Source organism: Procambarus clarkii, chromosome 79 (genome assembly GCF_040958095.1).
Source record: "Procambarus clarkii isolate CNS0578487 chromosome 79, FALCON_Pclarkii_2.0, whole genome shotgun sequence".
In the NCBI taxonomy this organism is placed as follows: Eukaryota; Metazoa; Arthropoda; class Malacostraca; order Decapoda; family Cambaridae; genus Procambarus; species Procambarus clarkii.
The window spans coordinates 14269403-14292373 of NC_091228.1; the positions used below are offsets into that span (position 1 = coordinate 14269403).

At 50.0% G+C, this 22971-nt stretch overlaps 1 protein-coding gene across 1 annotated transcript; it reads right to left on the reverse strand.

Annotated features, from left to right (window-relative positions):
* Positions 1-14556: 14556 nt before the first annotated feature.
* On the reverse strand, positions 14557-18041 carry LOC138357589 (uncharacterized). Its single transcript, XM_069314547.1, has 5 exons — positions 17894-18041; positions 15377-15712; positions 15115-15289; positions 14931-15036; positions 14557-14844 (listed from the first exon to the last, which is right to left on the reverse strand). Exons 2-5 carry the CDS (start codon positions 15710-15712, stop codon positions 14691-14693), a joined length of 771 nt encoding a protein of 256 aa, XP_069170648.1. The 5' UTR covers positions 17894-18041; the 3' UTR covers positions 14557-14690.
* Between the last annotated feature and the right edge of the window lie 4930 nt (positions 18042-22971).

The window sequence follows — 22971 nt, forward strand, 5'->3', positions numbered from 1 at the left end:
GAAGCCTGCCAACGGGTAAGGACTGAGGAATGGATAACCGGGTAAAAGTCGGAATACGGAATGCCTTTACGAGAGATGGGACAAGAGCGGACAGCTTCCTTAGCGGCAGCATCCGCACGCTCATTTAAAGACACGCCAATATGGCTGGGAACCCAACAAAACTCAACCGACTTAAATTTACTGTGAACGAGAAACAGCCAATGCTGGATCTCGACAACTACCGGATGAACTGGATTAAAGCACCCGAGAGCCATGAGGGCACTACGAGAGTCAACAACAACCACAAAGGAAGACTGACAACGAGAAAGCAGGAGACGAAGAGCATAGAGAATAGCATAAAGTTCCGCTGTAAAGATGCTAGTCTCCGGAGGCAAGCGACACATATAAGTGCGATCAGGAAAAACAACAGAGTAGCCAACACCGTCCGCTGACTTAGACCCATCGGTGAAGACAGAAACGGAGCGGGAGTGAGAAGAAAAGTGCTCGAGGAAAAGGCGTTTTAGAACTGTAGGAGGGGTAAAAGCTTTAGTGATACGAGTCAAGGATGTACAAAACCGCGGAAGAGGGACCCTCCACGGGGGCAAAGAAGGAACAACACGAGGAGAAACATCAGAAATACGAATGGAAAGAGAATCCTGCAGGCGAGATAACCGGACAGAAAGAGGGAGGTGGTGAAGAGGAACAGGAACCGCAGGAGGGGTAAAAGTTAAAGCACGACAGAGACGAGAGGAAGGATGTTGCAAGGACCGCGCAAGATAGCGAAGACAGTAGCGATCACGGCGGTCCTGGAGAGACAGGAAGCCAGTGTCAACATACAAGCTAAGGACGGGAGTCGAACGAAAGGCACCAGAACTGAGGCGCAACCCAGTATGGTGCAAAGCATCAAGACGGCGAAGAGTAGAAGGAGAAGCAGACGAGTAAGCAGGGCAACCATAATCGAGCTTAGACAGGACGAGAGAGGAATGTAAAGCAAGGAGAGTGCGCCTATCTGCCCCCCAAGAAGTATGGGACAAGACCCGAAGGAGGGTAAGGGACTTAGAGCACTCAACACGGAGGTAAGAGATATGGGGAGACCAAGACAAACGAGTGTCAAGGAATAACCCCAAAAGCTTCGCGGAATCTTTGTATTCAAGGGGATGACCATAAAGTGACAAAGAGGGACGAAGAACAACCCGTTTCCGCGTAAAAGTCATGGCACAAGTCTTAGAAGTAGAGAACTTGAAGCCATGACCTGTGGCCCAAGACGACACGGCATCAATCGCAAGTTGAAGCCGGCGTTGAAGGAGAGGCGAATCATCACCCTGACAACAAAGGGTAAGATCATCGACATAGAGAGCGGAGAAGACACCAGAAGGAAGAGAGGAAAGAAGACCATTGAGGGCAACCAGAAAAAGAGTAGTGCTCAGAACACTACCCTGGGGCACACCTTCGTATTGCTGAAAAGGGGGAGAGAGAGCGGTACCAAGGCGCACCCGAAAGGAACGACGAGAGAGGAAGCTGCGGAGAAAGAGAGGGAGATGACCACGAAGGCCAAAAGAATGAAGTTGAGATAGGATATGATAACGCCAAGTGGTGTCGTAAGCCTTTTCTAGGTCAAAAAGGACGGCAACAACGGAGGTCTTCGCAGCAAAAGCAGTACGTATATAGACCTCCAAGTTCACCAGGACATCTGTCGTGCTGCGGCACTTGCGGAAACCAAATTGAGAAGGGGAGAGGAGGTGATGGTGTTCCAGGAACCACATCAGACGAACGTTAACCATACGTTCAAAGAGTTTGCAGACACAACTTGTGAGAGCAATAGGGCGAAAGTCCTGAGGGGAAGTACCCAGAGACCCTGGTTTGCGAACAGGGAGGACAACGGCATCGAGCCAGTCCTCAGGGACTGACGACGACTCCCAGATCCGATGATACAGACTCAGTAAATACTGAGACGTGCTCGGAGGGAGATGGCGAAGCATCTCATAATGAATACCATCGGAGCCCGCCGCCGTAGAACCGCAGAGGGCCAGGGCAGAACGAAGTTCAGAGAGAGAGAAGGGATCATTATAGGGAAGCTGAAGATGAGTGCAGAAATCTAAAGGACGAGACTCAAGGACAGGTTTACGAAGAAGGAAAGATTGGGGAAGATGAAGACCAGAGCTAACAGAAGAAAAGTGGGAACCCAGTTCGGAAGCGACCTGCAACGGGTCCGCCACAAGAGTATCATGGAGGTGAAGGACCGGTGAAACATCGGGAACGAACTTGCCCGCTATCTTGCGGATACGCTTCCAGATCTGGGCCAGAGGGGTTTCGGACGTAATTGTCGAGACATAAGATGCCCAACATTCACGTTTAGCCGTACGGATGGCCCTACGGGCCACCGCACTCGCTTTCCGAAAGAAAAGAAAAGAATCGGTCGTCTGCCTACGGCGGTGCTTCTTCCAGGCTGCACGCTTACAGCGGACAGCCCGAGCACAGTCCGCATTCCACCAGGGAACGCACTTCCGTGGACCCCGAGAGGAAGAGCGAGGAATAGAGCGGAGGGCAGCGTCGAAGACAGTGTCATGAAAAAGGAGGAGAGCGCGAGAGAGGGGCAGAAGGGAGAGGTCAGAGAGAGTAGCACTGAGGGAAAACAGGGTCCAGTCCGCCTTAGCAAACTGCCACCTAGGGAAAGAGAGGGAAGGGCGAAAAGAGAAAAAGGAAACAAGGATGGGGAAATGATCACTTCCATGGAGGTCATCAAGAACCTGCCATGTGAAATCTAAGTAAAGAGAAGAAGAGCAGAGAGAAAGATCAAGACAAGAAAGGGTGCGAGTTCGAGAGTCCAAATGAGTGGGCTCACCAGAATTCAGAAGAGACAGGGAAGAAGAGAGGAGAAACGGCTCAAGGAGGCGACCCCGGGTATTCGTCAGAACGTCACCCCAAAGAGAATGACGACAATTGAAGTCACCCAGCAGGAGCACAGGCTCCGGCAAGGAGTCTAGGAGGTGTTTCAAATCAGGAAGAGAGAGCGGGACACTCGGGGGGAGATAAATGGAACAAACTGTGTACCCTTTCCCCACAAAGATACGAGCAGCAGAACAATGGAGAGGCGAAGGAAAAAGTAAAGGAACAAAGGGAACATCAGCCCGAATCAAGAGAGCAGAAGAATTAGAAGCCCCAGCAATGGCTGGGGGGGGGGAGAGAAAGGAATAGCCACGAAAACGACCAGGACGAGCACCAAGCATCGGCTCCTGGAGACAGACACAAAGGGGCGAAAACCGCGAAACCAGAAGTTGGAGTTCGAGGAAATTGGCGTAATAACCTCGAACGTTCCATTGAAGAATGGACAACGACGAGAAGAGAAAGGACAAAAACAGAGAACAAGGAAGAAACAAAGGCGAAAGACCAACAGAGCACGTTAAAGAATATCAGGGTCGGGATCAGGGTCAGCAAAGTCAGGGTTAGGGGGCATGGGTAAACTGAGCAAAGACGGAGGGAAGGAAACGGGAGAACAGATCAGAGGTGGGCGGGCAGGGTCCGGAGGAGGAGGAGGAGGAGGAGGAGACAACGGAGAGGAGCAGTCAAGGACAGCAGCAGGAAGAGGGGGAGTAGAAAGAGAGGAGCGCACCCCAGCAAGAGCAGCAACCGAAAGGGAAGCAGGGGTCAAAGAAACCTCCATAGCAGGAACAGGGGGCGCAAGCACTGAAACGGGAGTGGAAGGAGCAACAGAGCCAGAAGGAGGAGCTGAGGAAGAAAGCGAAGCCTTCTTACCCGCCGGGGAAGAGGAAGGAGAGGAGCCAGGCTTACGCTTCTGACTTAAAGAGACCGGTGTCCCAGCAACTACGTACCGGGCAACGGACTCCAGTGTCTCAACAGGAGAAGCCGAACGAGAGCACACACGACGGCCGTTAGGAGAGCGATGGACATCCGCCCGCACCGACAGGCGGCGGGGAGAGCCGATAGATGGAGGAAGAGGATGGGAAGGAGGATCGGAGGGGGACGAGGAAGGAGACACAGAAGACACGACAGACCGGGTAGAAGGAAGGGGAACCCCAGACAGAGGACCAGGAGGAGGATCCTTCGGGAGAGAACCCAAAGGGACAGAGGAGGGGGCAGTGGGCGCATCAGGGCCCAAGGCCTGGAAACGGCTGTGAGTCTGAGGAAGGCGGGAAGGACGAGGAGAGGAAGAGCGCAACACGCGAGCATAAGAGATATTAGCATAAGGCGGGAGCCGGCGAACCTGGCGCCTCGCCTCAGGAAAAGATAAACGCTCCCGGTGCTTCAAGTTGAGGACGGCTGCCTCAAGCTTGTAATGGACACACGCACGGGAGAAGGTAGGATGGGCCTCACCGCAGTTGAGGCAACGAGCCTGGGGAGAAGCGCACTCCGACTTAGAGTGACCTTCGCCACCACACAAAGGACAGAGAGAGACAGTCCCGGAGCAGCGGAGGGCACCATGCCCAAACCTCCAGCACTTGTTGCAGAGCCGAGGAGAAGGAATGTACTCCTGGACAGAGCACCTGGCACCAGCAAGAATGACAGAGGGTGGAAGGGTCCTACCATCAAAGGTAATCTTCACAACCCGGAGGGGTTGACGGCGACTACCACGAGGGGGACGAGTAAACGTGTCCACCTGGAGAATAGAATGGCCCTGGGCAGCGAGGATATGTCGAATATCGTCGTGGCAGTCGCGTAGGTCCCGAACACCGGTCGCAACATGGGGCGGGAGCAAAATAGTGCCAACACTGGCATTCAACTGGACGTTCTTCGAGACCCGAACGGGGGTCTCGCCAAGGCAGGATAAGGCAGCCAAGCGGGAAGCAGCATCCTGAGAAGGAGCAGCAACGACACGCGTACCGAGACGAGTGGGGTTAAAAGTAATGGAGGCATCCACGGAATCAATGAGATGTCGATGAAGGGAGAAATCGTCAGGAGGCGCAGAATCAAGAGGGAGGAGATAAAAATATTTGGCCCACGAAGCGGGACCAAACAAGGCTTGATAGGTAGCAGAACTGGAAGGAATCGAGCGAGGGCGGCCGTGACGAGAACGGCGGTGAGAACCCCCAGAGAGAGAGGGGTTAAAAGGCGCAGTAGTAACAACTAGAGAAGGAGCCGCGCCAGGGGACGAGGTAGTCACCACTGGGGGCTTGGGGCTCGACCCAACCACAGAGGAGGGAGGGGAGCCAGGGGAAGGAGTCAGAGGCCAAAGGAGGAGCAAGGTCGGGGCCCAATGCAGCGGAGGCTACAGAGCCCGGTCTTCCAATACGGACCGACTCGGGGGCTTGGTCGCCCACCCCACGAGCCTGAAAAGGTAAGCCAGAAGCAGCCGAAACAGGGGTTATCATCTTGACGAAATTACGAATTCACTCACGAATGTGCCCCCACACCCACCATGGAGCCACAATTAGAGGCAGGACACCCAACAAGAAGCTATCGCCGATCTTGTCGGGGCCTCCTAGGGGTGCGTCGTGAGTATACGCCCCACAAACGCCACCTTAAGAAACCGACAGTCCGTCGAGATCGGGTTCAGTGACGAAGTGGGGATTGACAATAAAAGGTTCCCCTCGCTCTCGACGTCGGGTACTGCAGTTCTACGGGTGCAAGAGTATGCCTCCTCAAGCACCCGGGCGTCAAAGTAGAAGAAGTCCAAGGGAAGAACCAGAACGAGCAAAAGGTCGGCAGGAAACGGCAAGCAGATAGGAGAAGAGGGGGGAGAAAAACGAAACAGAAGGAAAAGGAAAAGATGCCCAGCAGAATTGGAGAGGACGGCAGCAGGAGCACAAGGCTAGAAAAGGACAGAGGACTGTCCCAAGGAGCATCACACTCCGGCAGCCGCCCACTAAGCCCCCAGACGGCGACAACGAGCTGAGCGGGGAGGGGGTGAGATTCAAGAACAGGTTTATGAAGAAGGAAAGATTAGAGAAGATGAAGACCAGAGCTAACAGAAGGTAAGTGGGAACCCAGTTCGGTAGTGACTTACAATGGATCCGCCACAAGAGAACCACGTAGGTGAAAGACCAGTGAAACATCAGGAACGAACTTACCCGCTATCTTGCGGATACGCTTCCAGATCTGTGGCAGAGGAGTTTCGGACGTAATGGTGTTGACATAAGAAGCCCAACATTCACGTTCAGTCGTATGGATGGCTCTACGGGCCACCGCACTCGCCTTCGGAAAAAAAAAAATCGGCCGACGGCGGTATCTCTTCCAGGCTGCACGCTTACAGCAGACAGCCCGAGCACAATCTGCATTCCACCAGGGAACGCACTTCCGTGGACCCCGAGAGGAAGAGCGAGGAATAGAGCGGAGGGCAGCGTTGAAGACAGTGTCATGAAAAAGGAGGAGAGCACGAGAGAGAGGCAGAAGGAAGAGGTCAGGGAGAGCAGCACTGAGGGCAAATAGGGTCCAGTCCGCCTTAGCAAACTGCCACCTAGGGAAAGAGAGGGAAGGGTGAAAAGAGAAAAAGATAACTAGGATGGGGAAATGGTCACTGCCCTGGAGGTCATCAAGAACCTGCCACGTGAAATCTAAGTAAAGAGAAATCGAGCAAAGAGAAAGATGAAGACTGGAAAGGGTGTGAGTATGGGAGTCCAAATGCGTGGGATCACCAGAATACAGAAGAGACAGGGAAGAAGAGAGGATAAACGGCCCAAGAAGGCGACCTCGGGTGTTCGTCAGAACATCACCCCAAAGGGAATGATGACAATTGAAATTACCCAGCAGGAGCACAGGCTCCGGCAAGGAGTATAGTAGGTGTTTCAGATCAGGAAAAGAAAGCAGGACACTCGGGGAGGAGAAATGGATCAAACGGTGTACCATTTCCCCACAAAGATACGAACAGCAGAACAATGGAGAGGCGAAGGAAAAAGTAAAGGGACAAAGGGAACATCAGAGCTAATCAAGAGAGCGGAATTGGGAGCCCCAGCAACAGCCGAGGATGGGGGGGGGGGGAAGAGAGAGAAAGGAATAGCCACAAAAGCAACCAGGACGAGCACCAAGCATCGGCTCCTGTAGATAGACACAAAGGGGCGAAAACAGAAGTTGGAGTTCAAGGAAATTGGCGTAATAACCCCGAAGGTTCCATTGCAGAATAGACATCGAATAAAAGAGAAAGGACAACAGAAAACAATTAAGAAACAAAGGCGAAAGAGCAACATAGCACGTGAAAGATGATCAGGGTCGGGATCAGGGTCAGCAAAGTCAGGGTTAGAGGGCATGGGTAAACTGAGCAAAGACGGAGGGAAGTAAGCGGAAGAACAGACCAGAGGTGGATGGGCGGGGTCCGGAGGAGGAGACAACGGAGAGGAGCAGTCAAGGACAGCAGCAGGAAGAGGGGGAGTAGAAAGAGGGGAGCGCACCTCAGCAAGAGCAGCAACCGAAAGGTAAGCAGGGGCCAAAGAAACCTCCATAGCAGGAACAGGGAGTGCAATCACTGAAACGGGAGGGGAAGGAGCAACAGAGCCAGAAGTAGGGGCTGAGGAAGAAAGCGAAGCCTTCTTACCCGCCAGGGAGGAGGAAGGAGAGGAGCCAGGCTTACGCTTCTGACTTAGAGAGACCGGTGTCCTAGCAAGTACGTACCAGGCAACAGATTCCAGTGTCTCAACAGGAGAAGTAAGTAAGTAATTATCAAAAGAAGGCACCAAACTGGGAAGGCTATGTAGCACCATCAAATGTGCAGAATAATCAGAGGGCGCTAAATATCACCAAGGATGCCAATACGGGAACAAAAACGCATCAGGCGAACGATATCAAAAGTATCCGAGTCACCAAGAATTCTATTGAGGGACAGGTGACCGCGAGGGGCGGTCGGAAAGCAAGACACGCTCGTCCTGGCAGTCAGGACATTCAAGAAGGACATGCACGACCGTAAGAGGGACAATGCAACTAGGACAATAAGGAGCAGGGCGGCACTCCAAGTGACCATGGGTTAAGCGAGTATGGCCAATACGCAACCTCGCCAGAGCCGTTTCCCAACGCCGGTTACGGTAGTAGGAGGACGGCCACGAGGAAACAACATTTCAGAGTACGTAGTTTGTTACCAGTAACAGACGACCAAGAAGCCTGCCAACGGGTAAGGACAGAGGATTGGATAACCGGGTAAAAGTCGGAATATGGAATACCTTTACGAGAGATGGGTCAAGAGCGGACAGCTTCCTTGGCGGCAGCATCCGCACGCCCATTTAAAGACACACCAATATGGCTGGGAACACAACAAAACTCAACCGACTTAAATTTACTGTGAACAAGAAACAGCCAATGCTGGATCTCGACAACTACTTAATGAACCGGATTAAAGGACCCGAGAGCCATGAGGGCACTACGAGAGTCAACAACTACAAAGGAAGATTGACAATGAAAAAGCAGGAGACGAAGAGCATAGAGAATAGCATAAAGCTCCGCTGTAAAGATGCTAGTCTCCGGAGGTAAGTGACACATAAGTGCGATCAGGAAAAACAACAGAGTAGCCAACACCATCCGCAGACTTAGACCCATCGGTGAAGACAGAAACGGAACGGGAGTGAGAAGAAAAGTGCCCGAGGAAAAGGCGTTTTAGAACCGTAGGAGGGGTAAAAGCTTTAGTGATACGGGTCAAGGATATAGAAAACTACGGAAGAGGGACTCTCCACGGGGGCAAAGAAGGAACAACACGAGGAGAAACATCAGAAATACGAACGGAAAGAGAATCCTGTAGGCGAGATAACCGGACAGAAAGAGGGAGGTGGTGAAGAGGAACAGGAACCACAGGAGGGGTAAAAGTTAAAGTACGACAGAGGCGAGAGGAAGGATGTTGCAAGGACCGCGCAAGATAGCGAAGACAGTAGCGAACACGGCGGTCCTGGAGAGACAGGAAGCCAGTGTCAACATACAAGCTAAGGATGGGAGTCGAACGAAAGGCACCAGAACTGAGGCGCAACCCAGTATGGTGCAAAGCATTAAGACGGCGAAGAGTAGAAGGAGAAGCAGACGAGTAAGCAGGGCAACCATAATCGAGCTTAGACAGGATGAGAGAGCAATGTAAAGCAAGGAGAGTGCGCCTATCCCCCCAAGAAGTATGGGACAAGACCCGAAGGAGGGTAAGGGCCTTAGAGCACTCAGCACGGAGGTAAGAGATATGTGGAGACCAAGACAAACGAGTGTCAAGGAATAACCCCAAAAGCTTCGCGAAATCTTTGTATTCAAGGGGATGACCATAAAGTGACAAAGAGGGACGAAGAACGACCCGTTTCCGCGTAAAAGTCATGGCACAAGTCTTAGAAGTAGAGAACTTGAAGCCATGATCGGTGGCCCAAGACGACACGGCATCAATTGCAAGTTGAAGCCGGCGTTGAAGGAAAGGCGAATCACCACCCTGACAGCAAAAGGTAAGATCATCGACAAATAGGGCGGAGAAGACATCAGAAGGAAGAGAGGAAAGAAGACCATTGAGGGCAACCAGAAAAAAGAGTAGTGCTCAGAACACAACCCTGGGGCACACCTTCGTATTGCTTAAAAGAGGCAGAGAGAGCGGTACCAAGGCGTACCCGAAAGGAACGACGAGAGAGGAAGCTGCGGAGAAAGAGAGGGAGATGACCACGAAGGCCAAAAGAATGAAGTTGAGATATAATATGATATCGCCAAGTGGTGTCGTAAGCCTTTTCCAGGTCAAAAAGAACGGCAACAACGGAGGTCTTCGCATCAAAAACAGTATGAATATAGACCTCCAAGTTCACCAGGACATCTGTCGTGCTGCGGCACTTGAGGAAACCAAATTGAGAAGGGGAGAGGTGGTGATGGTGTTCCAGGAACCACATCAGACGAACGTTAACCATACGTTCAAAGAGTTTGCAGACAACTTGTGAGAGCAATAGAGCGAAAGTCCTTAGGGGAAGTACCCAGAGACCCCGGTTTGCGAACAGGGAGGACAACGGCATCGAGCCAGTCCTCAGGGACTGACGACGACTCCCAGATCCGATTATACAGACTCAGTAAATACCGAGACGTGCTCGGAGGGAGATGGCGAAGCATCTCATAATGAATACCATCGGAGCCCGCCGCCGTAGAACCGCAGAGGGCCAGGGCAGAACGAAGTTCAGAGAGAGAGAGAAGGGATCATTATAGGGAAGCTGAAGACGAGTGCAGAAATCTAAAGGACGAGACTCAAGGACAGGTTTACGAAGAAGGAAAGATTGGGGAAGATGAAGACTAGAGCTAACAGAAGAAAAGTGGGAACCCAGTTCGGAAGCGACCTGCAACGGGTCCGCCACAGGAGTATCATGGAGGTGAAGGACCGGTGAAAGATCGGGAACGAACTTACCCGCTATCTTGCGGATACGCTTCCAGATCTGGGCCAGAGGGGTTTCGGACGTAATTGTCGAGGCATAAGATGCCCAACATTCACGTTCAGCCGTACGGATGGCCCTACGGGCCACCGCACTCGCTTTCCGAAAGAAAAGAAAAGAATCGGTCGTCTGCATACGGCGGTGCCTCTTCCAGGCTGCACGCTTACAGCAGACAGCCCGGGCAGTCTGCATTCCACCAGGGAACGCACTTCCGTGGACCCCGAGAGGAAGAGCGAGGAATAGAGCGGAGGGCAGCGTTGAAGACAGTCATGAAAAAGGAGGAGAGTGCGAGAGAGGCAGAAGGAAGAGGTCAGGGAGAGCAGCACTGACGGTAAATAGGGTCCAGTCCGCCTTAGCAAACTGCCACCTAGGGAAAGAGAGGGAAGGGTGAAAAGAGAAAAAGGAAACAAGGATGGGGAAATGATCACTTCCATGGAGGTCATCAAGAACCTGCCACGTGAAATCTAAGTAAAGAGAAGAGCAGAAAGATCAAGACAAGAAAGGGTGCGAGTCCGAGAGTCCAAATGAGTGGGCTCACCAGAATTCAGAAGAGACAGGGAAGAAGAGAGGAGAAACGGCTCAAGAAGGCGACCCCGGGTTTTCGTCAGAACCTCACCCCAAAGAGAACGACGACAATTGAAGTCACCCAGCAGGAGCACAGGCTCCGGCAAGGAGTCTAGGAGGCGTTTCAAATTAGGAAGAGAGCGGGACACTCAGGAGATAAATGGAACATACTGTGTACCATTTCCCCACAGATACGAGCAGCAGAACAATGGAGAGGCGAAGGAAAAAGTAAAGGAACAAAGGGAACATCAGTACGAATCAAGAGCAGAAGAATTAGTAGCCCCAGCAACGGCTGGGGGGGGGGGAGAGAAAGGAATAGCCACGAAAACGACCAGGACGAGCACCAAGCATCGGCTCCTGGAGACAGACACAAAGGTGCGAAAACCGCGAAATCAGAAGTTGGAGTTCGAGGAAATGGGCATAATAACCTTGAACGTTCCATTGAAGAATGGACAACGACGAGAAGAGAAAGGACAAAAACAGAACAAGGAAGAAACAAAGGCGAAAGAGCAACAGAGCACGTTAAAGAATATCAGGGTCGGGATCAGGGTCAGCAAAGTCAGGGTTAGAGGGCATGGGTAAACTGAGCAAAGACTGAGGGAAGGAAACGGGAGAACAGATCAGAGGTGGGCGGGCGGGGTCCGGAGGAGGAGGAAGAGGAGGAGACAACGGAGAGGAGCAGTCAAGGACAGCAGCAGGAAGAGGGGGAGTAGAAAGAAGGGAGCGCACCCCAGCAAGAGCAGCAACCGAAAGGGAAGCAGGGGCCAAAGAAACCTCCATAGGAGGAACAGGGGGTGCAATCACTGAAACGGGAGGGGAAGGAGCAACAGAGCCAGAAGTAGGAGCTGAGGAAGAAAGCCGAGCCTTCTTACCCGCCGGGGAGGAGGAAGGAGAGGAGCCAGGCTTACGGTTCTGACAGAGACTGGTGTCCCAGCAACTACGTACCGGGCAACGGATTCTAGTGTCTCAACAGAAGCTGAACGAGAGCACACACGACGGCCGTTAGGAGAGCGATGGACATCCGCCTGCACCGACAGGCGGCGGGGAGAGCCGATAGATGGAGGAAGAGGGGAAGGAGGATCGGAGGGGGACGAGGAAGAAGACACAGGAGACATGACAGATCGGGTAGAAAGAAGGGGAACCCCAGACAGAGGACCAGGAGGGGGACCCCTCGGCACAGAACACAAAGGGACAGGAGGGGGCAGTGGGCGTATCAGGGTCCAAGGCCCGGAAACTTGCGAGTATGAGGAAAGGGGGGAAGGACGAGGAGAGGAAGAGCGCAAAACGCGAGCATAAGAGATGTTAGTATAAGGCGGGAGCCGGCGAACCTGGCGCCTCGCCTCAGGAAAAGATAAACGGTCCCGGTGCTTCAGGTTGAGGACGGCTGCCTCAAGCTTGTAATGGACACAGGCACAGGAGAACGTAGGATGGGCCTCACCGCAGTGAGCTTGGGGAGAAGTGCACTCCGACTTAGAGTGACCTTCACCTCCACACAAAGGACAGAGTACCAGAGCAGCGGAGGGCCACCATGCCTAAACCTCCAGCACTGGTTACAAAGTCGAGGGGAAGGAATATACTCTTGGACAGAGCATCTAGCACCAGCAAGAATGACCGAGGATGGAAGGGTCCTACCTTCAAAGGCAATCTTCAAAACGCGAAGGGGTTGACGGCGACGACCACGAGGGGGACGAGTAAACGAATCAACCTGGAGGACAGAATGGCCTTGGGCATCAAGGATATGCCGAATATCATCGTGGCAATCCTGCATTTTCCGAACACCGGTTGCAACATGGGGTGGGAGGAGAATAGTGCCAACACTGGCATTCATCTGAACGTTCTTTGAGACCCGAACAGGGATCTCGCCAAGGCAAGATAAGGCAGCCAACCGGGAAGCTGCATCCTGAGAAGGAGCAGCAACGACACGTGTACCGAGACGAGTGGGGTTGAAAGTAACATACGCATCCACGTTATCTACAAGATACCGATGGAGGGAGAAATCGTCAGGAGGCGCAGAATCAAGAGGGAGGAGATCAAAGTTTTTGGCCCATGAAGCAGGACCAAACAAGGCCTGATACGCATCAGCACGGGAAGGAATCGAGCGAGTGCGGCTGGGGCGCGAACGGCGTTGAGAACCCCTAGAGGGGTCAAAAGGGGGCTGGAGGCTCGACCCAACCACAGAGGAGGGAGGAGCTGGGGGAAGAAGTCAGGACGGTCAAAGGAGGAGCAAGGTCGGGGCCAAACGCAGCGAGAGCTACAGAGCCTGGTCTTCCAATACAGTCCGACTCGGGGGCTTGGTCGCCCACCCCACGAGCCTGAGAGGGTACAAGAGGAACATTCAGCAACAAACACGAAAAAAAAAACTTAAACGCACGAATGTGCCCCCAAACCCACCATGGAGCCACAATTAGAGGCAAGACGCCCAACAAGAAGCGAGCGCCGATCAAGGCGGGGGCACCCCCCCCCCCCCCAACCCTAGTGTTGCATTGCGAGTATACGCCCCACAAACACCACCTTAAAAACCGTCAGTCCGGCGAGATCGGGTTCAGTGACGAAAGGGGGATTGGCAATAAAAGGCTCCCCTCGCTCTCTACGTTGGGTACTACAGTTCTACGGGTGCAAGTAGATGCCTCCTCAAGCACCCGGGCATCAAAATAGAGGAAGTCTAAAGGAATAACCAAAACAAGCAAAAGGTCGGCAGGAAACGACAAGCAGATAGGAGAGGGGGGGGGGGGGGGGGGAAGAGAAAAAAAAAAAAAAAAAAAAAAAAAAAAAAGATATAGTTGTTCAGCACAGAGAGAACAGCAGCAGGAACACTAGGCCACAAAAAGGACAGAGGACCGTCCCAAATATCATCACACTCCGGCAGCCGCCCACCAAGGCCCCCCTCACGGCATCAACGAGCTGAACTTTGAGGGGGGGGGGGAAAAGAGATGGTCAAAAGAGTGATCAAAACAGGCTTAAGCCCGTTTTGATCACTCGAGGTGGCCAAAGAGGCCACCTCGTCTCCGGGCACGGTTCAGTCTAGTTGTGACTACTGCACCTTTTAACCCCTCTGTCTCTGGGGGTTCTCAAGAAAAGAGTCTTTCACAATTGGTAAAGACAGCAGCATATGGCTGCAAAAGGACAGGACTGACCCGTGGAGCATCACACTCCAGCAGCCGACCACTATGTCGCCGCCGCCCCCCCCCCCCTCACGGCAACAAAGGGCCAAACAGGGAGAAGGGGGAAGAGCGTAGAATGTTACAGTGAGAAGGCCACCGTCGACATGACAGTCTAACGGTTATGTTAAAATTTCCTCCCACTGCCAGCGACATCACAGAAGCCCATAGTTTACCCAAGCACATGCAGGGTGATTGGATGAAGCACATCCATTTACCACCCGACTATTTAGAAAGGAGGTATTGCCTCCTGTGTTACATTGCCTAATAGGAGTAAAAATGTGATTACTGCATTTGGGGAAGACAGCCACTTCTTTAAACAGCCTAGTGAGAACAGGTTGTCTTACAGTCTAGTCAGCACTAGACTGCCGACTTTTCCAGCGGGTAGATGTCGGCAGCCTACCTTTGTCTATCAAACCAGACTAGAGTTTACAACCTTGAAGGTCTCCACATTGACACTCTCCCTTTGCCTAACACTCCTGTATACCACACAAAACGTGTTTGTGTAAGACGGTCACTATTGACAAACTTCTTCAGAGAAAGAAAACAACGACTTTGTGCATTTATAGCATTGATATTCCTACACTTAATTTTTATACAGTATGATTTTTATATTAATTAATAGGGTTAGAAGCTCACTACCATTAGTTACAACATTACAATAATGAGAACAATTCATAGAGAATAACTATTGAGCGTAGAAGCGTGGAGCCTCACAGATGACGCGCCTCAGGTGGAAACACGAGGAATCGTGCCAAGTGACTCCATCGTTATAATGGTTGTTTAACACCGCCAGACAGTCCTCGTTGCCTTCATCGTTGTCTGGTTGTGGCAGTCCTCGCCTGGGGAAGAGTAGTGGTAGTCAAGGCCATGATCATTACCAGTCAACACCAATAGAGTTGTTTACCATCAACAAACTAGTTCTCACCTGCCAGTGCTAGACCAGTTAGAGTAAGGAGAGGAAGTGCCAGATAACCACGACCAAGACCTCGAGTTACGCTTGTTGCCGCTCGTCCAGATGTCGCTGATGTAGTCTGAAATATAACATTTCATTACGTCCAAGTAAGTCACGCAAGGCCAAGTTAAACACCAAGACCAGCTTGTCAACTTACGTGCAATCATGAACCTGGAAATTAACTCTTGCTTCCTGTTACTTTCAATAATGACGGCCTGGAAGCCGTTGCCAAGGCCAGAGCAGTAATAGGTAGCTTGCTCCCAGGTGTAGAGTCGACCAGAGTCGTGACACCATGAGAAGTGATACGCTCTGCCATCTTCTACCTCGTCAACCTGACAATTAGGAATATACATTATGTGGAGGATCATGTTAAGTACCATTTAACCTTAAAACTGCTATATCTAAGGATAAAACCTTACCAGGGGTTTAGCAGCATGGTTGCACAGAGATGAAGTTGGGCGGAAGGTAAAGGGAGGTAGTAGTGGAGATACTTTCTGATCCTGAGGAATGAAGACCTCAGGCTGGCTTGGTAGTTGTGGCTGAACAAACACCGGTTGTTGGGGTGGTAGTTGTGGGAAGGGTTGATGTGGTTGGATGGGGCTGCCTTCAGATACGAAGACGTTTCCAGTTGAGGTAACGAATGGCCTGTCAACAGTGACTCCCAAGATGGCGGGAGCAGCGTCGTTCCTAATGAAGTACTGGGCCCAGGATGGCATCACTGCCGCTGCCATTACCAGAAATATTATGGCAGTCATCTGTAATTAGAGTAACATTCGAAATTTTTTTTAATAAACGCAGTTATAACAATAGTAGCTGTGAAGGGGAAGTTCAGTGGGGCCGAGCAGTTTAAAACCGACAACTAACGTTACCTTATGTTAATTTATGATTTCACTTGGGGAAGAAGAAGAAGTAACATTACAAAAGTTAAAGCAATATATTAAAAAAAAAAAAAAAAAAAAAAAGTGTATGCTTCTTTAAATCTAGTCTAAATATATTAAACTAGTTAAAGATTTGAGCAGTAAAGTTCCATAAAGAAAACATTGCTCGACATAGCTATCTAATGTTCACAGTAATCAATCATGTTTAAGAGATTCAACTTTTCCAGCTAGAAGTTTTCATTGACTTTTGCACTATTGTCAGAAATCTATGTTATAGACCTGATCTCTGGCCCAGGAAATTACAAGAGCACGTTCAAAGCAAAATTTCAGCGCCAATGGGTCTGATCCCATCAGCTTGATCACTAAAATGCATGCAATGAGAATCTAATTAAAAATATTTACCTGCCCCTCTCCCCAGCCTCTTGTATTTAAGTTAACGTGTCTAATGTTAAGCCTTGAATACTATAGGCGAGGTTTGGTTCTCTGTCTGGGTATACGCTTGGTTGGACAAGTTACTGTACATCATGACGAGTGTCGTGTTAGTTTAATACAATCACGTGCTATTTGCATAAACTTTCGGTAGAGGGCAAAGTTGCCGATCTTTCATAACCCTAGAAAGCTTCAACGGATATGGAGAGACTAATTCCATGCATATCACTTTCCAGTAAGCACGCTCGTCCATACGTAACAGTGAATCATTGCTGAATTCAGGGTGCCCATATCGTTGGGCCCAAGAACATTTGAAGCTTTACGAATCATTTTGAGCGAAGTGAAATGAGTACACTTTCAATCTAAGCTTCATTTCATGGATCAGTTTTCTGCAATGTCTGTCTTTCAGGTAAGCACAGATATATTTATAAAATGTTTGGGGTGTGCCGGGTGATAAAGCCATGGTTCAGTAGTTTCATGTAATAGTCGTTACACCATCCTAATCATAACCCCCCCCCCCCAAAAGTAAATTTAAAGCTTTAATATAGCAACTTTCAGAAACTGCGATGATATCCGTTTCATGCAGCAGGAACCACCAGCAGGTAAATTTTTATTAGTTATGTCCGTACATAAACACTAGTGTAGCGTTTCAAGCACTACAATCTTTAAGACGGACAAGTATTTAATATCAAGTCAAAGTTAGACGGATGCAAGAGCGAAATTGTGTATACTTAACATGTATAGCATTAGCAAATACTGTCTACTTGCAGCCACTCTAGATATAAGGGTAGCCATCTTCATTGTGATAGACAAGAGGATTGGAGGAGGGGGGGGGGGGGACGAGTTTGACAAGTCATTCTGTAATTTAAATTCAATTTGTTTTAAATTAAGTAACCGTTTATGCAACTTAAGTGAAATAAGGAGTCATACCTCACAGCACAGAGGGTATGTTGAATTACAAACTTTCTTGCAACACCCGTCACGTTAACTGCTCTGCAATTTAGTTAATTTGGAGGGTCCTCAAAAAGATTTAACTGCTCAGGCCAGCACTTGGCATGTAATGAATTTGAGCCAAGCGATTAATTCAGCTTTAAAGTCATGACCGATTAGATTTTTTCCTGTACAAGTTACAGCATTTTAATAGCAGGTTCCCATGCGACACATTTTACGTACCGCTTACTCAAGCAACTTAAAGCTTGCTGTGTTGAGAGGGTAAATACCAACTAAAAGTTTAGTTGCCATTCAAGAACCACTTCGATTCAAATAGAGCATTTAGGAATTTTATTACAGTTATAGAAGAGATTAAAAGATCTTACTCGGATTTTTCACAGACTTAACACTAATGGTAGTTTAAATTAATTTAAGACACGATATTTTAATAGAAAAGAAATTAAGTAAGGATATCAAATAGCTAGTGATTGTTTAATTTATAACGGTGTGACTTCTCAGGACGTTACCAGTTTGGTCATGATGGCAATAAAAAAATTTTTTTTTACATTAACTATTATGGAATACGTTTATCAATACAAAATCTAACATAATACTTGTTATGTTACTTAAAAAAGAATAATCCAAATGAACATAAAACATAACTCATACTACAACAAAACTTTACATAATAATACAAACCTTCGCTATAATACAACGTCTTACTGTGAAGGTGAGGATGTAACTGACACACCACGTTGCCAGCTCCCACTTTTATACTCACCACACTGCTTCTCATTGGTTAATAATGTCTGCTGCAACAGTTCCTTCTTGGCATGTAATTGGCTACTCCTCAACAGGGGTCCAAAACGATAGTTACTCTTGCTGCTACGACCATAAGATGTAAGTTGTTAGTTGCCGCTGCCAGAAGTGGCCAGTTGCTGCTGCCAGAAGAGGCCATTAACAATATCAACAATGCAGGCAAGGGCCACTTAACCCCATAACTAACCGAACATTACTTGATCTCCTTCACTGTTATGTAGATTTTGTTTATATATTTATTATTTATAATCAATTACCTTATTGTTAATTACAACATAGATATGAAGAAGAGAGGGATGAGAGGAAGACTTGCGCTCTTAAGACAGACAGACACTCACAGAGTGCTCACTTGGCTCTGGGCGGAGGCGGACGTGTCGCCTGTGAGTTCCTGGTTTACTGACCCGTGGTAGTTCGTGTTCGTGAGCAGACCCTTGGGGCCGTGGCGGCTGGAGGGATGGCAGCCCCCTGGCGGACCCCCTCCCCTCTGTGAAGCGAAAGGGGTACCATTGGCCTAGAATTTACTGGCCCAGCATCTTACCCGGCAGTTGAAGTGGTCATGTTGCAATATGTTGCGGGTGGATGTGGCATCTGTGTGCGGCGTTCAACTTGTATCCGGGCATCGAGTTGTTGTGAAATTCTGCTCCACGGCTGTGTATCGTGACTTTGTGGATCGCTATGACAGGAGGATGTTTACTCTGCCTGAGGGTTGTGATTCAGTAGAAGTGTCGGACAGGTGCAGTGAGACTACCTATGTGGCAGCTCATGGTGCTCCCTTTGAGTTCCCGGACTCCCATCTCCAGCGACACTTTACCCAGTATGGGCGGGTCTTGAGTGTCCCGATGAGTGCAGTCTCCTTCAGGCAGTGGAAGGGTATCCCGAATTGGACCCGCACTGTGGCGCTGCACTTGAACACCCCATCCCTTCATCTTTCCTACTTCTGGGCTTCATGGTACACGTATTCTATGGGTGTTAGCCCCAGACTTGTTTCCGGTGCAGACTGTCAGGCGATCAGGCTGCGGGTTGTGATGCAAGCTGGGTCGGGCCTTCAGGGAGGAGGACTTTTCCCCGTTGGCAGTCCTGGACTTGTCAGGAGGTGTTGCTGTGATGAGTGCTACTTCCCATTCGTCTGTTGCCCCATTGCCGGTCTCTGATGCCAGCCTCGATGTGACTGGGGGTGTATGCATCGGGGTGATAGATAGTGCATCCCCGGCTCCCGCACCTCAGCCACCTTCCTGCCCTGTCTCATGTCCCGTCTCCAGTCGAGTCTCCAGTTGTGTCTCCTGTGGTGTGTGGTCTCGTGTCCCCGGTCATCCAGCCTGCGCCCCGGCCTGTCCAAGAGATCGCTGAGAGCGTTGAGTCTATCTCCACCTCGTGGTGAGGCCTGGGACGACGTCCGGGATTTTGGGGACTCCGGAAGCTTGTCTTCTGTGGATGGTGATGTGGAGGACGATGTTGGAGTGCCTGCTGCTCCTGTGGGCCGTGTTGCAATGGTGATTGGTGGTGGGACTATTACCTAGCCCTGGTTCTGTGTCTTCTCCAGCTGCCTCTGCTTCTCCGGCTGTTGGTTCCCTGGGTTGGAAGGGTGTGGCAGGAGAGGGTGGGGACTTGGTGCTGGTTCTTAAGAAAGATTCTGTTCTGGCGGCCCCCGTGTCTCTGGCGTTCATATCTGTAACCTTCCGCGCATCTGCCCTCGATGATGCCGACTGCTGCACAGCTGCCATCTGTTCAGTCGCCTTATGTTACTCCGCCCCCCTGTGGTGTCGGCCCCCTGCACCACAGGGGAGTGGTGCAGGGTTGGTTGTGTGCAGGGTGTAGTTGTCTCCCCTGCGACTCTGGCTGCTATGTTGCCGCCCTCTGTTCGATCGGCCCCTGTGCTCCAGCCCCTTATGGTTCCACCGTCTGCGCCGACGAGCTCTGTGCGACCTCTTCCCGTCACCTCCGCTCTCGTGGTGGAAGGCGCCGAGCTGGATGGTCCTGACTTAATGCATCGACCTCGAGGATCACGTAGTCACGTTAACGTGTCTGCAGAATTGTGGGCTTGGTGGGATACATATACGAAGAAGTACCCGCGGCGTCTATATCATAAATATGAGGATGATTAACTGTGTGTGTGATTCTTGTTTTGTGTTCCTTTATTTCTTTATTTGTTTTGATGTGCTCTGGGCTACGGGTTATTTTTTGTGTTTCTTACCTGGTTCTTGTTGGGCTATAGTGCTCTGCTGTTTTTGCTTTTCTGACTGTATTTCATTGTAACATATGTTTATGTTACCAATTTGTGTTTTGTACAACTTTTGTCTGTGAATATTCCTGTTGTAACGTTTGTTCCTGTGTTTCTTGCCTTGACAATGTGATTGATGATGTTGATGTTTTTCTATTGTTGTATTTGTGTTTTCCCAAATAAAACGAAAAAAAATGTCTTTGGCCCAAAGGAATGACCTTTCTGGAACCCAGGTCACAAGTTCACTATTGTAGCTACTATTTGTGATAGAACAGACACATGCGTCTATACTAGCCAGTTTATTAGATATCTACCCCCTCACTGTCTGGCCCTTTGCCGCCGTGAGGGGGCTTGGTGGGCAGCTGCCAGAGTGTGATGCTCCGTGGGTCAGTCCTCTGTCCTTTTGCAGCCTTATGCTCCTGCTGCTGCCTTTACCAATTTTGCCAGACCCCTTTTCCTTTTCCTCGTGTTTCATTGTTCTCCTCCCTCTTCTCCTATCAAATTGTCATTTCCTGCTGACCTTTTGCCTGTTTTGATTATTCTTTCAATATTCTTTTGTTTTGACGCCCGGGTGTTTGAGGAGGCATACTCTTGCACCCGTAGAACTGTAGTAACCAACGTCTCGAGCGAGGGGACCCTTTTATTGTCAACCCTCCTTTTGTCACTGAACCCGCTCTCGACGAACTCACGGTTCTTAAGGTGGCATTTGTGGGGCGTATACTCACGGCGCACCCCTGGGGGGGCCCCGGCAAGATTGGCGGTAGCTTCTTGTTGGGTGTCCTGCCTCTAATTGTGGCTCCATGGTGGGTGTGGTGGGGCACATTCGTGAATGAAAGCTTTTCCTCATTTACATGACAGATAATGTTTCAATTGTACCTTCTCAGGCTCGTTGGGTGGGCGACCAAGCCCCCGAGTCGGACTGTGTTGGAAGACCAGGTCCTGTAGCCCCCGTTGCATTGGGCCCCGACGACCTGACTAATTCCCTCAGCTCCCCTCCCTCCTCTGCGGTAGGGTCGAGTCCCCAGCCCCAAGTGGTAACCACCTCGTCCCCTGGCACGGCTTCGTCTCTCATTGTGACTACTGGGCCTTTTATCCCCATCTCTCTCTGGGGGTTCTCAACGCCGTCCCCGCCACGGCGCACTCGCACGATCCCTTCCCGTAATAACACTTACAACGCCTTGTTTGGTCCCGCTACGTGGGCTAAATGCTTTGATCTCCACCATCTGGATTCTACTCCTCCTGACGATTTCTCCCTCCATAAACACCTTGTTAATTCCGTAGAATCCTCTGTTACTTGTAACTCCACCAGTTACGGTATGCATGTCGTCGCTGCTCCTTCTTAGGATGCAGCTACTTGCTTAAGCACTTTGTCCTGTATTGGAGAGATCCTTGTTCTTGTCTCCAAAAACGCTCAGTTAAATGCCAGTGTTGGCACTGTTCTCCTTCCACACCATGTTGCAACTGGTGTTCGGGATCTCAAAGATTGCCATGAGGATATTAAACATATCCTTTAAGTCCAAGGCCATTCCTCCAGGAGGACACGTTTATTCGACCCTTTCGTGTTCGCCGCCGTCAGCCCCTTCGAGTTGTAAAAATCGCCTTTGATAGTAGGTCCCTTCTGCCCTCTATTATTCTTGCTGGTGCCAGATGCTCCGTTCAGGACTGAATTCCCTCTCCTAAACTTTGCAATAAGTGTTGGAAGTTTGGGCACGGTGTCCACAAATGCACCAATACTGTGTATCTGTGCCCCATGTGTGGGGACGATAGTCATTCTAAGTCCGAGTGTACTTCTCCCCAGGCTCGCTGCCTCAATTGCGGTGATGCCCACCCTACCTTCTCACGCCCCATGTATGCACTAAAACTCGAGGAAGCCGTCCTCAACTTGAAGCACCGTGATCGTCTGTCTTTTCCTGAAGCGAAACGTCAAGTTCGTTGTCTCAGCCCTTTCGCGGGCGTCTCCAATGCTCGCGTGTTGCGTTCTACCTCTCCTCGTCCTTCCCATCTTCCTCAGTCTCATAACCGTTTCCAGGCCTTAAACCCGACCACACCCACCACCTCCTTGAGGTTACCTTGAGGTTACCTTGAGGTGCTTCTGGGGCTTAGCGTCCCCGCGGCCCGGTCGTCGACCAGGCCTCCTGGTTGCTGGACTGATCAACCAGGCTGTTGGACGCGGCTGCTCGCAGCCTGACGTATGAGTCACAGCCTGGATGATCAGTTATCCTTTGGAGGTGCTTATCCAGTTCTCTCTTGAACACTGTGAGGGGATTGCCAGTTATGCCCCTTATGTGTAGCGGAAGCGTGTTGAACAGTCTCGGGCCTCTGATGTTGATAGAGTTCTCTCTCAGAGTACCTGTTGCACCTCTGCTTTTCAACTCTGCAGTCAGACGCGTCAGACTAGAAATAAAAATGAATTTTGGAGAATTGATTTTTTATTTACCTCCAACAGTGAAAAGAAATGTACGAAACATTGAGAAAATTCGTGTTAGAATTATTAATCTTACTTTTTCGGTCATATTTAATAATATATGTCTACAGGAAAGACTGCTACCAAAATATACTATTATGCAATTGACGATCACAAAACACTATTATATATATATATAATACTACTATTATATATACTATTATATATATATATATATATATATATATATATATATATATATATATATATATATATATATATATATATATATATATATATATATATATATATATATTAAATATGACCGAAAAAGTA

Bases quoted from the DNA above. Each gene is read 5' to 3' on its own strand.
- LOC138357589 (XM_069314547.1), bottom strand. From the start codon at position 15,712: ATGACTGCCATAATATTTCTGGTAATGGCAGCGGCAGTGATGCCATCC. The intron at 15,037-15,114 runs GTAAGTTGACAA...GTTATATTTCAG, and splicing joins TTCCAGGTTCATGATTGCAC to ACTACATCAGCGACATCTGG. The intron at 14,845-14,930 runs GTGAGAACTAGT...ACTCTTCCCCAG, and splicing joins AACTGGTCTAGCACTGGCAG to GCGAGGACTGCCACAACCAG.